The 14,881-nt window shown below is 49.2% G+C and overlaps 6 protein-coding genes across 6 annotated transcripts; 2 read left to right on the top strand and 4 right to left on the bottom strand.

The window, feature by feature from the left end:
• Positions 1-209: 209 nt before the first annotated feature.
• On the bottom strand, positions 210-974 carry TRUGW13939_00333 (uncharacterized protein; the record flags this gene model as incomplete). The annotated part of the gene is made up of 1 exon (XM_035483543.1): positions 210-974. The coding sequence occupies one exon, from the start codon at positions 972-974 to the stop codon at positions 210-212; it is 765 nt and encodes a 254-aa protein (XP_035339436.1).
• Positions 975-2,423: 1,449 nt separating this feature from the next.
• On the top strand, positions 2,424-3,778 carry TRUGW13939_00332 (uncharacterized protein; the record flags this gene model as incomplete). Its single annotated transcript, XM_035483542.1, has 4 exons — positions 2,424-2,662; positions 2,727-2,751; positions 2,818-3,052; positions 3,105-3,778. The coding sequence occupies 4 exons, from the start codon at positions 2,424-2,426 to the stop codon at positions 3,776-3,778; spliced, it is 1,173 nt and encodes a 390-aa protein (XP_035339435.1).
• Positions 3,779-4,507: 729 nt separating this feature from the next.
• On the bottom strand, positions 4,508-5,749 carry TRUGW13939_00331 (uncharacterized protein; the record flags this gene model as incomplete). The annotated part of the gene is made up of 4 exons (XM_035483541.1): positions 4,508-4,831; positions 4,904-5,028; positions 5,091-5,509; positions 5,589-5,749. 4 exons carry the CDS (start codon positions 5,747-5,749, stop codon positions 4,508-4,510), a joined length of 1,029 nt encoding a protein of 342 aa, XP_035339434.1.
• Positions 5,750-8,332: 2,583 nt separating this feature from the next.
• Positions 8,333-10,650, bottom strand: TRUGW13939_00330 (uncharacterized protein; the record flags this gene model as incomplete). Its single annotated transcript, XM_035483540.1, has 2 exons — positions 8,333-8,483; positions 8,546-10,650. The coding sequence occupies 2 exons, from the start codon at positions 10,648-10,650 to the stop codon at positions 8,333-8,335; spliced, it is 2,256 nt and encodes a 751-aa protein (XP_035339433.1).
• Positions 10,651-12,303: 1,653 nt separating this feature from the next.
• Positions 12,304-13,120, bottom strand: TRUGW13939_00329 (uncharacterized protein; the record flags this gene model as incomplete). Its single annotated transcript, XM_035483539.1, has 2 exons — positions 12,304-12,822; positions 12,887-13,120. 2 exons carry the CDS (start codon positions 13,118-13,120, stop codon positions 12,304-12,306), a joined length of 753 nt encoding a protein of 250 aa, XP_035339432.1.
• A 594-nt stretch (positions 13,121-13,714) lies between these two features.
• TRUGW13939_00328 (uncharacterized protein) lies at positions 13,715-14,631 on the top strand (the record flags this gene model as incomplete). The annotated part of the gene is made up of 2 exons (XM_035483538.1): positions 13,715-14,158; positions 14,245-14,631. The coding sequence occupies 2 exons, from the start codon at positions 13,715-13,717 to the stop codon at positions 14,629-14,631; spliced, it is 831 nt and encodes a 276-aa protein (XP_035339431.1).
• Between the last annotated feature and the right edge of the window lie 250 nt (positions 14,632-14,881).

Below are 14,881 nucleotides of genomic sequence, written 5' to 3'. Positions count from 1 at the left end.
CTGTTTGACTCTTTTTTATTTTTTATTTTTTGCAGGTACAGAGTACCACTAGCCTGATGATATCAAAAAGCTTTAAACTAGTGACACGAGTAGAAATAAAGGACATGCTCGATGATGTCCATGTAACCAGGGTATAATTAAAACGCCTCGCCAGATGCAGATGCAAATACATAGTAACTAAGGTAATAATACTAAACAATGTTGTGCTGTCACATTCCTCGGCCGCGACCCCTGCCTCTATACCGCATGAAGCCTCCTCGACCTCGCTCATTCCGCCACTCTCGCTGCCGTTCTTCCTCCTTTTCTTGCTCCTCGCGAATCAGAAGCCGTTCCCGCTCGAGATCCTCTTCCGTCTTCTCAACGCGAATCTGCGGCCGAGGCAGATTATCCGACCAGCGCGGGTGCGCGCCGTGCTCACACGCCCTGCCGTCTGGACAAAACCCGACTACATAGTACGGGCACAGTCGCTGTCGAACATGGCGCTTGGCGCAGATGGGCCCCAGCGGGCAGAAGCCGCGATCGTAGTGTTCGCATCGCGGCAGTCGGGCCGTCTCGCGGACATGGTGGTAGAGACAGTCTTCGCCGTTGGGGCAGTATCCCGAGCGAGAAAAGGACTGGCACTCGGGCATGCGCCGCAGGTTGTATTCGTGGAGGTACTCGCATTTGAAGCCCTTTTTGCACAGGCCCTTGAGGAAATGCTTACAGACCAACGAGCCGTGTGTCACCGAGGGCGCGAGGCCGGACGCGTTGGTCGTTGAGGTCGTCACGCGCGAGGGTGTCGGGTGTCTGTCGGGGCATGTTGGGCCCAGGGGACAGTGGCCTTCTTTGAACGCCTTGCAGACGGGGATGTCGGTGGCAAGCCCGAATCCAAAGTTTCTTCGCAGGAAAGGAGTAAACGAGAAATCGTAGTCTGGCGGATGCGTGCGATCGCCGGTGATCAATCGGTCGGCGACCGACTGGACTTCGGCGGCCATGGGAGGGGAGTAGTCGTCTTTACTTCTGGTAAAGGGAGTGTTGGCGTGAGGTCAGTCAGGATGCTTATCGAGATATCAATGCTGCTTAGCATTAATGCCAAGACGGCGGAAGAAAGCCGTCGAAGATCACGTGATGTACGGCATGCCATTGGCCATTGATTCCAGAGTAACTATATGCCTCGTAATAATCAAACAATAATAATACTCATACGTTGTGTTTATAGCCATACTAAATCTGCACGTTGGGATATTATTATAGACCAACCTGGCTTCCTTGCTTGCCACTGGTCAGTCGCTAGTAGCCACAGTGTGCGTACTCTGTAGGTATAGTTCGTCCCCTGTAGGTATAGTACGTCGGTACGTATTACAATGACTAAAATAGAAAATTTTTGAGAGAGTTACTTGCAGCCCAAACGAGTGGTCGCTGTAGATCGCCTTCGCTGGCTGGAGGCGCACTAGACGGACAGTCTAATGCAGGTCATGGGCATCCCCGCCAAAACAGCTCACGGTGAGACTGCATGCATGAAAAATTTTTTCATTCATTGAAAACTTTTTCAAGGTTTTTTCTTTCTGGTGGTCCTTGCCAACTGCCGCCAATTGATGCATGCCGGGATGCACAGGCCACTGCAGAACCTGCCTATTATTAAGAAACAATACGAAGGAACACGTACACAAGTTGTTATTGTTATTCGTAATGAAATACAGGACCAAGTCTCGTGACCCTCGCTTGGGCGGTGGGCGCCCCCGCGGAGGCTCCACCCGGTGCAGGCTCACTGGCCGCGCGGTTTTGTTCTCGCCGAATCCACTTGAAGCACGGGTACGAGTCTCCCGGTCACTACTTTTTTTTTTTCCCTGTCCCTTTTTGTTTGTTGTCTACGGAGCAATCAGTGAGGGTAAAAAGGGACTCGGACGGCCACCGGATATCGTCAGCGTCGCATCGCCGGATCGGCACGCTCTCATTTGGCCAATTTGCGGAGTAAAATGGGGGGTGCATTGGTGCACGCGCCTGTCGAGGCTTAGCTGCATCGTGGCAGGCAAATCATGCGTGCTGCATCGTGCTAGCCCGCCCCCCTCGTGATGCTCGTGGGCGCTTGCAACTGCCATTTTGCAACTGCTGCGTAGCGTAGCCTTACCTGGCTGGCCCTGGCCTGGCCTCTACGAGCAGCAGTGATATGTCACCGTGTGTGCTGGTGCTCTTTCCTGAAACAAACGCTAGTGTTTTCTTCCTCTTCTTCTTTCTCCCTCTCTTTCTCTCGTCTTGTTGACTGAGTATTCGCTACAACTTCGGATCGACATTTAGCAGTATTCCGTGTATCAACTACTATTCTTCCTCTTTCACCTAGCGTGTCCCCCGCACTTGTCAAGCGCCGATCGATGACGGAGAGCACGAGTATAAGGACCAGCGAGCATCCGAGAGCGGGCTTTGGCAGCAGCAGTAGTCTCTCCTAGATGTATTCGTTCATGACCCCGTCCTTTGCAGGTCCGGATGTATGGCCCAGCCTTCCTCATCCTGCTCCTCCTGTGGCCGGTGCGTCGTCTCTGACTGCGTCGGCCTTTGCTCCCACGCCTTTAGAGATCCCCATCTTTGCCAACGCCGCCTACTATCCCAATTGGAGGATCTATAAGAAACAGCCGCCGTCGACCTTGCGGCTGGGCTTTGTCTCGCATGTGTTCTATGCCTTTGCCTGGTATATACCGTCATTTTTTTGTGTGTGTGTGTGTGTGTATACAGTACTGACACACGCGGAACAGGGTCAAGGAAGATGGCCAAGTTTATGTATGTACTACAGCATCCGCTCACCAAAAAAAAAAAAAAAAACCGCCCGGCTCACGCTAGAATCAGCTCAGCGATGAATGGGCCGACTCGCAGATGCCCGTCGACGGCACCGAAGGCTGCCTCCGCGCCTTTACGCAGCTGAAACGACAGTATCCGCAGATGAAAGTTATTTTGTCTGTTGGAGGCGGCGGGAAAGGAAGTGAAAACTTTGCCAAAGTGGCTCGCAGTCCGCCGGCCGTGGAAAAGTTTGCCAGTAGCGCGAGGGCGCTGGTGGATCAGTTTGACTTGGACGGGATCGATGGTATGAGGTTTTTATTTATACTATCAACAGCACGCTCACAACAAAAACACAGTGGACTGGGAGCATCCCTCAACCACCCAGCAAGGTGTCGACTATATCTACCTGCTGGCCCAACTAAGAACCGTCTTACCAGCTCCACGCTACGTCCTGACGAGTGCACTGCCCGCCGGCGAATGGGCGTTGAAACACATCAACCTGGCCGTCGCCCAGCAGTACGTGGATCTGTTCATGGTCATGTGTTATGACTTTTCCGGACCCTGGGTCGACCGCTCCGGCCATCAGGCCCAGCTATACACGCCAGCGCAGCCGCACAGCGACGCCGCGTCCATCTCCTGCCAGTCCGCAGTCACGTATTTCCTGGCCCAAGGCGTGCACGCCAAAAAGATCCTCATGGGCATCCCAGCCTATGGCCGTTCCTTTGTTGGCGCCCAGGACCTCAACCAGCCCTACTTAGAGTCTGGCGGCGAAGACGGCGCCTTTGACTACAGCGAGCTTCCGCGACCCGGCGCCCGCGAAATCGTCGACAAAACAGTCGGCGCAACATACTGTGTTGGAGGCGACGACGGCGGTTTCGTCTCATACGACAACACACGCACAGTCGAGCAAAAAGCAAAATTCGTGACGAATCTTGGTCTGGGAGGTCTCTTTTATTGGCATATTGCTGCCGACAAGCGAGGCGGCGATAGTCTGCTGGAGACGGGCTATAACACGCTGCATGAATTGTAGCTGTCTGTCTGTCCATTCTCTTTCTTTCTTTCTTTCCCCTTAGCATGTATATTATAAGTACGGTTTTTTCTTTCTCGATTTGTAGCATGAGATTCAACAATCGGCCAAAGCGGGTGGGACTCTTTTTTTTTTTTTTTTTTTCAAGAAAAAAAAAAGCTACGAAATATCCATTAGTGATAACCATCGACGAAGAGAAATTCGTTTCGAGTATGAGTGAAAAAAGGGCGGTAGAAGAGGGTGGAAATAGGGCAAAAAAAAAAAGTAAGTCCCTCTACACATTCATGGTGAAATGGGAGTTCGGCGGCTGTTTGTTTTTAACGTTTACTTATTATGTACGTAACTTGACTTGATCAGTGGATAGTGTGATGTCATAAAAGACAGAATTAAAATACAGAAAAGAGTTGTTTATATTGAACATGGCAAAAAATTTGTATCGAATGACGGACGGCCTTCGAACACACTGCATGTATCGCTACATACAATAGTGTCAGTGTTTAGGGGCTCCAGATGCAACGAGTCGAGTCACCAGAACAGAGTATTATTGCACACTTGTATATACATCCTTCTCATGTATCCATCCAAACCAACCAAACCAACCAAAGTAAACGTCACAAAAAACACTGAAATTCAGCCAAGATTGTATAAAAAAGGATAAATATCAGACTACCCCCAATTTCACCAAAACCGGCAGGCAGTCCCAAGAAGAAAGGAAGAAAAGACAAATTATCCTCAAAGCGCCCCTAGCAATAACCCCAACCCAGAGTCAATCAACACCTGTGTCACATTCAACGTCGCGCGGAGACTTGTGCTACGCAGGGCATCGGAAAAGTATGAAATCTCTTGGCCGTTGTAAACACTCTTGTTACCGCTAATATCCAGTGGGACAACACCAGACGGATATGGGCCGCTTTTGCCGATAAAGCTCAGCATTAGGGTATTGTTGATTAGCGATTTGACGGGGTATATGTTTGCGCCGGGGATGAGGTTGAGATTGTTTAGGAAGGTTTGGCCGACGGCCGTGCCGTTGACGGATATGTCCATTGTGATATTGCCCTATAACATGTTGTGAGTTTTTAGTTTTGATATGAAAGGGAAAGAAAATGTAGACAAGGGGTATTTTCTTACCATGGGTACGGTGACGACGCTCGGATTCGGTATGCTCACAGTGCCGTTCATGTTGGTGCCATCGGCTCCTGGTGCTGCAGATATCGTGACGTTTGAAAGAGCAAAGCCTTCAAGCCCATTGAGACCTGTCACAAAGTGAGTACACATAATCTTTAAAGGCTGAAAACAAAACAAAACACAAACCCACCTTTCATTTCCACAGTCTTGTTAAATGTCACCGTCGACTTTGGAAGAACCATTTCCTTCAACTGCGGTCGTCCATAGACCCCCAACTCCCACGTCTCCGACGCTAGCACAGCCTTTGTAAAGTTTGTAGTAGCCTCGATATTGTGCAACTGAAGCGTAGCATCGACAATAATAACCTGCCCGTCATTCGACGCCGTCTCGGGCACTGTGGCGTACGAAACGGGCACCGGAGAACCAGCTAAACCCAGCGACGCATTGAACGAGTAGATCTTTGGGTGGTATATGGCCTTGTTGCCCAGCACCTGGGTCTGGTTGACATGGATAGTGTCCGGCGTCGGGTCTGAGAACACCAGGCTTGTAACATTCAGCGTGGCGTTGTTGACGTCGGTTTGGGCGATTTTGGGATAGGCGACGTAGATTCTATATATTTTTTTTTGTCCTTCTTAGCACATGTGCAGCTAAGTGCGGTGTATAAAATGTGCAAAAGATTCTTCCTTACATTGGGAAAATGATGATCAGGACCACGCAGATCAGGACGATCAGATGAACCCACCACCACTTCTTAAAGTGAGCTATAGTACCGGCGACGAATCCTCGTTTTGCTGGTGCGTCTTGGGACACCACTTCGGGGTACACCGACTCGGCCTTTACATCTGCCATGGCGATTGCGAGGGGATGGTGTAGATGCTGTTGGGAGACAGGCAAGCTCAGTACATAACCAACCCAATCGATTGATCAATAAGCTGACAGATAACCCACCGTGAAATATCGCAGGTATCCCTCACAGATGACCAGATGAAAAAGAAGATGGAAAGACGCAGGCTACATATATTTGTGATAGTGGCAAAGCGTCGGGGGCGGGGAAGGATCGAGTAAGGGGGAGGAAGAATGAAGAATGAAAAGAGCGACAAAAAAAAAAAAAAAAGAAAGAAAGACCTCATCGCCAAAACTGCGACCAAGCGACAAGCTTATCGGTTTTATTCCTTTTCTCGCATCCTATCGGCGCTGGCGTGCGTCCATTGTCACATGGCGACAAACACCAGTTCTTAGCCTTCGGATTACGCCTTCTCTTGCATAAGTAGTAAGTACCCTTGCAAACCGCGGTTGATGGCTGACTCGAGGACCAACTATGCACATGCACTGGTTAGATATTACTATTTACATTGATGGCCTTTCCCCCTAGTCTGTCCAACATGAAACAGGCTTGATATGCATTGCTGATCTATAGATATAGAGATATAGGCAAACAATCTCCGACTTTCCTGCAGCAAGTTGGAACATTGAAAAGCAATCTGGGCGATCAACATAAACGATGATCAGGGGACCATCAATTGATACGTAGTAGATTGCGGGGGGGTTTCCACTTGTTACGGTTCCCCACTACAGTAGTCTCTCTCTCTTTTTGACAGCAACCATCAGGCGTACTGATTGGTGTTGTTCTGAGCTAATTACGAGATACGTTGACTAGTGGTGGTTGCGAGCTATGGGCGCGCCCGCCGCGCTCCGGAGGACAACCCAGAAACGGCGTCCTTTAGAAACAGCATTTCATTACTAGGTTTCGTACTTTGTACTAGTCGACTGTATACAGGACTCGAGTATATGTCTAGATCGGTTTGTTCGCGACGACCTATGTCTGGCTATCGGGCTAGTTATCCGCCTCAAACCACCAAACCCAAAAGAATACAGGCATGGACACAGACACAGATTAAAAACCGAGGACTTCCAAGGCGCCAGAAAAGAACGCTAGCTGAATAATCCCCGCATCCAATTCTCCAGAGTCCAGACAACTTTACTCCAGGTTTGCTACCAGCACGCCGATTGGCCGCCACTGAAAAAGATGCCTAGGCTCTAAGATAGGGTAGGTAGTACAGGTGCAACTTCATCTCCGACTGAGACAGAAAACCAAACAAGTGGCGATTTTTTCTTCTTTCTCTCGAGTCTTCCAGTACTAAGCTAGTTAGTCGAACCTACCGGGGTGTGTGTGGCACTGTCAATGTCCAGGGGGGGCTGTGGGTTTCCCTTGTGAGACTGGTTTGCGGACATCCCGGTCTGGGTTACAACACCTTTTTTGGGGCTTGCAGTGGCTGCCAGCCACTTGACCAGACCCGGCCAGTTTCCCTCGAGTTTTTCTCGAGGTCTTTTGGTCTTGGCCTGGTCTTGGCCTGGGGCTGTGGCACATAAGTTTGGGACCGAGGTTCATATATAAATATTATGTATATATGCTTGATCGACACATGCATGCCTTTTCATCTTTCAGTGTCCTCGGCCAATTTAACCCTAACTAGAAAACCTAATCTTAATAACATGGGAGGACGTACGTGCGGGGTTTGTTTTGACTGGTGTAGATTTAATCTAGACCAGTTCAATTAATATTGGCACTGTCAGCTACATCAATTGACCTTACTGGTACAAGATAATCAAATACAGCCAAACTAGTGAGGCGCACTTTCGAGGCAGTTACTGTCCCGAATTGTATATTCCAATGTCGCTATCGATCGATTTCAAACAATACACGGACCACAACACACTCCCTAGCATCCTATGCTTAGAGCAGCGTGCAAAAAAAATCCAAATGAAATAGAAAGTAATAAAAAAACTCGCGCAATGAAGTGAAATTAAATGAAATAAAATGAAATAAATGAAGAGAATGTGTTCATCCTGGCGGTAAATATCTCACCGAGGATTTCTTTTTAGACAAAAGTCAAGAGAGAAATGAGTGATTATTAATGCTGAAAAAAAAAAGCAAGCATCATTCGTAGAAGAGCATGACCAACAATAAAAAGGGAAAAAATAAAAAAAAAGGTATACAACGAGAGGGAAGAGAAGAAAAGTAAACCAGACAATCAATACTGAGCCATACACATAGCAACAAGTAAAATGACTGGTCGGAATAATATGATAATTAGGGTATCAATGGCGAAGAGAATTATGCTGCACTTCAGCATGAAGAGAGACAAAGAGAAATGAAAGAATGATAGGTAAAAAGATCATAATATGATGCAAAGTGGTGTGCAAATTAGAGTTTTTGAAATGTCAAAATTGCCGATATAGCCCCGGACTGACAGGGCAAGTCGAAACAGTCGTTAAAAGATGCTGGAACAGAAAACAAGGCATGTCGGATATAATCGAAGAGATCAAAGATGCAAAGACGAAACCAATTATATACGACGAATTAGGCGGGGGAACTCATCATTTCCCCGTATGATATGCAAAGAAGAGAAATATTGTTTGACGGAAAAAGGCCTAAGCAGCCAGCGATTTCTTCCGTCCAAAGATGCTTCGGGTTCGAGATTTGCTGCGTGGTTTCTTCTCCGATGCGCCACCCTGGCGGCTGCGAGACTGCCTTGACTGCCTTGAATCATCGTCGTCCGCCATGTATTTGTCTTTGTAGATCCTGCAGAAAGTTAGTGCTCGATCATTAAAATTAACTACTGGAAAAGTGGGAGAAAAACATACCAACTATTCCCAACCATGCTCATACCCTTGGCTTCCGCCTGTCGGTAGTATCGAGCTGCCTTTTTCAAATCCTTCTTACAGCCAACACCCTGAGCGTAGCAGAAACCAGCTTCGGCAAGGGCATCAGCATCACCCCATCGTGCAGCAATTTCAAAGCATCGAAGAGCCAAAGCCTTGTCTTGCTCTATGCCCCACCCGTTCAGATGGCTGACACCGAGCTCGTAAATTCCCAGCGCAAACTGCGCCCGGCGGGCTTTGCGAGCAGCCGCATCCTTGCCGCCGACGGCTTCATCATCTTCGCCCACTTCGAGTCCAGCTGAATCGACAGCTTTGCGAAGCCACTGCACTCCTTCACGTTGATTCGGACGCATGCCCCAACCATGCCTGCAAGCAAGTGCGTATAGCAGCATACCAATGGGATGGTTCTGCTTGGCAGCAATACGAAGGTGATAGGTTGATTCCTGTAATGCCCCCTTCTCGTGGCATTCAATACCCTTGTCGACATGCTCCTCTACAGACTGCTCGGTAGACTGCTCAGAGTCGGTTGCCTGGGTGGCTGTGGTCCGGGCAGTAAGTGGTCTGATGGTGCTGGCGGAGTCGGCAGAAGAGGACTTTGAATCATCCAGGTGGTGTTCACTACGAGAGCGCTGAAGGTGGTTTGGAGGGAGCTCGAATGAAGGACGTGTTTCTCTGGGAATCTCATAAGACTGGCGCGTCGGAGTCGATGGGACCGTATCCAGTGGATCAACAATCGTAGGGATAGCTTCCCCGCTGGGTGGCTTGAGCTGCTTGCTTTTCGCTTCCGGTGCTTGGACTGGGGTCTCCTTTGGCGCAGCTCCGGGAGACGGTGTTCGGTCGCCAGCAGTCTTGGACGGTGGGCTCTCGAAAAGAGGTTCCTGCCATTCAAAATGTGGCGTTTGCAAGCCGGCAAATACGATAGAGTTTCTCATTACTGAGCGCCCACGGGGCAGCGAATACTTGGCGTATACGTACGATGACACTGCCGAAGACGGAGGTTCCTCGTCAAACGAGGCCATTATTCCCTCTTCAAGTACAATCGGCGCCGGTTTGTTTTCTCGGTGAATTCCGGTCGAAGACTGTCGACCGGATGTTGGATGCGCGGTAGAGGGCGTTTGGTTGGAAGTTGGGGCCTCCTGGGGCATCACGGGCGACGGCGCCGACAAACTTGTGCTCGACCGGCTCAAAGGTCTCGAAAAGTTGAAAGACGGACGTGGTAGATAATTAGAGGCTTCTGAGCTGACCGATGGCGACCGCGGATGTGAACGAACATGGGGCGACATGGGCGAATACGGCATGGAAATGCCGCTACCCGCAGAGAACTGGCGCGCTTTGGAAAATGTCGAACCAGTATTCGAGCTGGTATAGTCATCGTCAGAGTTTTCTGGCTGCATGTACTTTGGGTTATAAAAGGACTGTGGCATGGGGGAAACCGGCGGCGCAAGGGTGGTTGAGATCTGAGGATGGTTTGAGTCCATGGAAGATCCAGCAGAGACAGAGGGCGAATTGTGCGAGTTGGACTGAGGAGTCGGCAGATTGCTGCTTGAATCCGAGTAATCTCGCTGCAGGGCTACCACTGGCTCGGGTGACTCGACTCGCGGTGCTTCATAACAGGTGGCCGGCAGTACTCTTTCAGATTCATCATCTTGCGGCATGGGAGGTTGACTAAAGTCATCGTCGAAGCCTGTCTCGCTATGGAGAATCGACAAACCACTGATGCGGGGGTGCTGTGACTGGGGCCTATATTTCGGATCCTCGAATATATGGTTCACGACCAAATCGGGGCTTTCGGTTGGCCGGTGTACTCTCTGTGAACTATCCGAGCCCGGGGAGCGGAAATAGCCTGGACGAGGCTGGGATAGCGATCGGGCAACACTCTGAGGAGGAAGCCTGCTCATGCGGCGATCGCGTCTCATCGACTCGTCGAGTTGCCTTGCTAGCAAGCGACCCTGTGCAGCGAATGCGTCGAGCGGAGAGAGAGCGGGAGGGATCTCGCCGTCAAAGTGCTCAATGCGAGGAGACGGACTCGCTCGCGCAGACCGAGTCCCATCGCCATGGAAGTCGAGGTAATCCGGACGTGAGTTCATGGTCGCGATGAGGGGCGCCGCAGGGAATATAGAATTGATGTGACCTGTCTTGTCTCGTGTGGGGATTTATGCGATTGCGAAAACGGCACGGCAGCACGGTCCTGCGCAACGAGAGTCGGCGACTGACAGCGATGGATGTCGATGAAGAAGTCTGCAGTGACTAGCCACAGATCTCAGCATTGGTGTATGAGTAGGCGAGTAGGAAGTGCGTGAGTAAGCGTGTGGACTGAGACAGTAGCTGGCGATCGGAGACGAATCGGGGTGACGTGGGCGGATGCGATAAGGAGTGACAGGCCCAGAGGAGAAAGGAGCGGACAGGTCTCAACGCGACATAGCAGAGAGAGCAAGGCTGTGGGAGGCGAGATCAAGCCGAGCGACGTGTAGTAGGTGTAGTAGCACCATGGATACACAGCACAGGACAAGGCGCTGAAGAAGATAACTGAAGGGAGTACGGAGCAGAGTAGAGTGACACTGACACCTTTCGGTTTGGGGGAAGGAAAGAGGGCGGCTTGGCTCCACTGTCTGCCCGCCCCGTTGGCCAGGTACCGTATGCGTATTACCGTATGCTATACCCCTCGTGCTGCACAGAGTACAGAGTACAAGTAATCAATACACCTCTCGATGGAATACTAATGGCGGATAGTCTTGTCTTGGAGCCGGCTATGTTATACGGAGTAAATTACGCACATTATGTCTGCTTCCCCTGTCAGGAGGTTTCGAAATAATAATTCAGGGGCAACTGTCACTAGAAAGCTGTAATTACCAAGTGGATGCTTGCTGATCTTGGCGCCTCCTCGAACCATGTTTTGATTTCGCGTTAATTAAAGAATAATTCGGTTCTTACGTTTTGATCGCGTGTGCACTATACATAGTATACAACAGTATTAATAGCCCAGAAATGTGACGAAGCTTCGGAAGAACGTCGGTGGCGATACAAGGACACGCAATAGCTATAGACGAAGAATCTGAAACAGAATGGCATGCGCTCCATAGAGGAGATGGCGTGATTATAACGGGGAAGTTAGTGTTGCTACATATGAAATCAATTAAATCAATATTATTATTATTAGTACTACTAATAAAGTAATAATACGGGCGCGGAGATGAGAGATCTGAGCCATCGGTGACAGCCGCCCAACGGCGCAGCTGAGTCAATGGAGTCTCGCCCCAATCAAGGCGAGCAATGCGCGGCGATCCTTGATGTCATTTCCGTCTTTTTCGGATTTTTCCATGGTTGATTTTGCTGGATTATTATTATTATAGCTTATACGTAACTTGTTCTTACTAGATCACCCCTAAACCATCTTTGAACATATTTTAATACCCTTCCTAATAAGGTTAGACTGTATAAATATTAGTGACAATGTTGAAGATATAGATAATTCCTGCTTTTATAGGTGGTTCTCGAGTGATGGCGGATATAAACACCTAAAACAACAGGAATGATTGAGATGAATATCATCTTCCCCTTGGCATAGCGATGTGAAGGTCTAGTGTGCATTCCATTCTGACCTCACTGCGGCTCCCTCTGTGGACAGAATGATGTTGAAATGTTTTTGAAGCCTACTGCTCCGCCAAATCATGTGTTTCTTGTTGGCGAGGCTATTTAAGATATTGTCAGCGCAACATTGATATCCCTGGCCCTGGTCATCTCTAGCCACTCCAGCCCTTCCCTTGATCTTTTGCACCATTCATAGCACCTGACTCGGCTATAGCGGTTGCACGAGTACACAGCAGCGCAAAGAAACTCTCTATTCGGTCCAACTGCTCTGTCTTCAGTTCCTTCAACGCAGCCGACTTCCATTGACTTTGAGGATAAAACCCAACATCTTGCCAGCCACCCAAATACAGCGTCCATTTCCCCGATGCTCTCTTGACGGGATACACGCAGTCCTGTTTGACGCGGTATACCACGCCATTCCTGTAGAGAACTCCAATGTACGAGCATAGCTTCAGCTTCAGCTCCAGCAATGTTTCGAGGCCAAATGCGGAAGCTTCGACCCGCTGCAATAGTGGCGCCCAATGGAGACGAGGATAACCGAGGACAAGGATGCCGGAGAGGGGATCTGCTTTGATGACTTTGGGCGCGTGGTCACGGAGGAGAGGGAGCCGGGAGACTCTCTTGAGTGCAAAGGCTTCATTGTAAAAGGAGGAGAGATCATCGAGTGAAACCTAAATTCATATTTAATGAGTCAAAATGTGTTCCTGGTTGATCAGGATGAGAGACAGGTCAAACCTTTCGAATTTCGTGCCTTTCGTTATTCCCAACTATGTTTGCTGTTCTGAAGGTGTTGTGATGGCGCATAGATGCCTTGGTAACGTCGTCAATTGCCATATCACGGCAACTCGAATTTGTGGATGTACAGGAGTCGCGATCCTGCTGCTGTTGGTCTCGATGTTCGTGCGATATGTTGGACTGCAGTAAGGTCCTTTCGAATATTCTTAGTCTTTTGAAGGGTGAGCCTTTCATATTTGTTGTTTAGGGGATGCTATTTCTCGACAGGCCATCATAACAAACAAACCCTTCTTAATTAGTCCCCGCAGGGTCACTGGGGATACAGCACTGCTTTATCATCTCAGTAAACTAGACTCTGGCGTGTAATACCTCAATTGTCATCAATGGCTGCTGATATAGAAACATCTAATTATATTAGGCATAGAAATTGATTGTCAAACAGTCCCCGTTTCAGATGCGGGCCCCTATTGGCTTCCGCAAGCATCCCTGTCAGATAAAGTGGGTGTATCTCTCATTACAACCAATCACAATGCGAGCTCTTTGATTAAAGTTGGCAAACCCGTGTGGGGCCGTCCGCATGCGGCCTAACGCGTATAAGACGGGGCTGCCGCGTAAGGCCTTACGCTCCCCTCTCCTGCGACTTTGTTTGATCTTCGCGGTCCTGAAAGCGTGGAGGAGGGAAAAAAACTTCATCCGTGGCAGCAAGTGCGAAAATATGAGTGGACTATCGACACTGCCTATCTGCTGCTGATTTCGTGTATGCAACAGTCTTCAACTCACCGAAACTGAAGGGTCATAAACAGCTTAAAAAGACCAAAAAAAACCAAGATGCGCCCATTCCTCAGCCTCTTCGGCGCAGATCCAGGCCTGGACCATCTGCATCCATACGAAACCTCGTGGATTCTGCCTCCCTATTTTCTCGGTGGGTTGCGCGCCATCATCGGCTTTTACATCTTTGTCTGCATCGTTCTCATCTTCGCCTGGGATGCGACGCATGACGCCAGCACCGCCATTGCCCGGTCGTTCAGCTACTTCACCTGGCTGAATTTCTGGGGCATGGGCTTTTATTTCATTGTCGCATCGATCCATACCTTTGTGTATGCGGCGACCGGACGATCGGCCATTTTCGATAGACTGCCTCGCGTCTTTCGCGGCCTTCATGCTCTCTTCTATACTTGCATCACCACATTTCCCTTTTTGGTCGTGATCATTTTCTGGGCTATCCTGTATTCAGGACCTTGGTATCCAACCTGGTTCGGCGCTTGGAGCAATGTAAGTAACCTTTCTTCTGAATGACTTTTGCCTGTTGGACACCTATCTAATCATGAAATTGAAACTGACCCTTCTTCTCACCGCAGATTTCCCAACACGGCATCATCGGTCTCTACGCTCTACTCGAAATCTTCCTAACCACCACCCCGCTGCATCCGCTCATCCACGCCCCCTTTCTCATTCTGATTCTCCTCCTCTATCTCTCGCTGGCCTATCTTACCCACAAGACACAGGGCTTTTATAGTTACAGCTTCCTCGACCCGGGCCCCCATGGCAAAAACAGCGGCAAAGTGACTGGATACTGCTTCGCCATTCTCGCTATTGTTCTTGTCGCTTTTGCTCTGACTTGGCTATTCATCTGGTTGCGTCGTCGGTGGACGGGTGGGCGGATCAAGCGCTCCAAGCGTGACCGTGAGTTGGTGTATACTACTGAACGTGGAGCTTTCAGGGCGTCGCGCGGGGTTGAGAAGTAGTCACTTTTCTATTTCCTCTTCCTTTCTTTTCTAGGATGAAAGAGAGGTTAAAAAAAAAAGGAGTTCTTGGAAAACACTGTACATACTTTAGAAATACTTTCCATTAGGTCAACATTTGAAGAATAGTCAAAGTTACACCTATGCAACATTCCAGTCATATTATAAGGTAGCTAATTAAATGTCATGAAGAGTGGAAAATAAAAAAAAAGGTAACCCAAAGTGGAGAATCAATAAATTCGAAAGAGAAACA

This window comes from Talaromyces rugulosus, chromosome I, assembly GCF_013368755.1.
Source record: "Talaromyces rugulosus chromosome I, complete sequence".
Lineage (NCBI taxonomy): Eukaryota > Fungi > Ascomycota > Eurotiomycetes > Eurotiales > Trichocomaceae > Talaromyces > Talaromyces rugulosus.
Note: the sequence above shows the minus strand (reverse complement) of the source record. Positions and strands in the feature narration are given on the sequence as shown.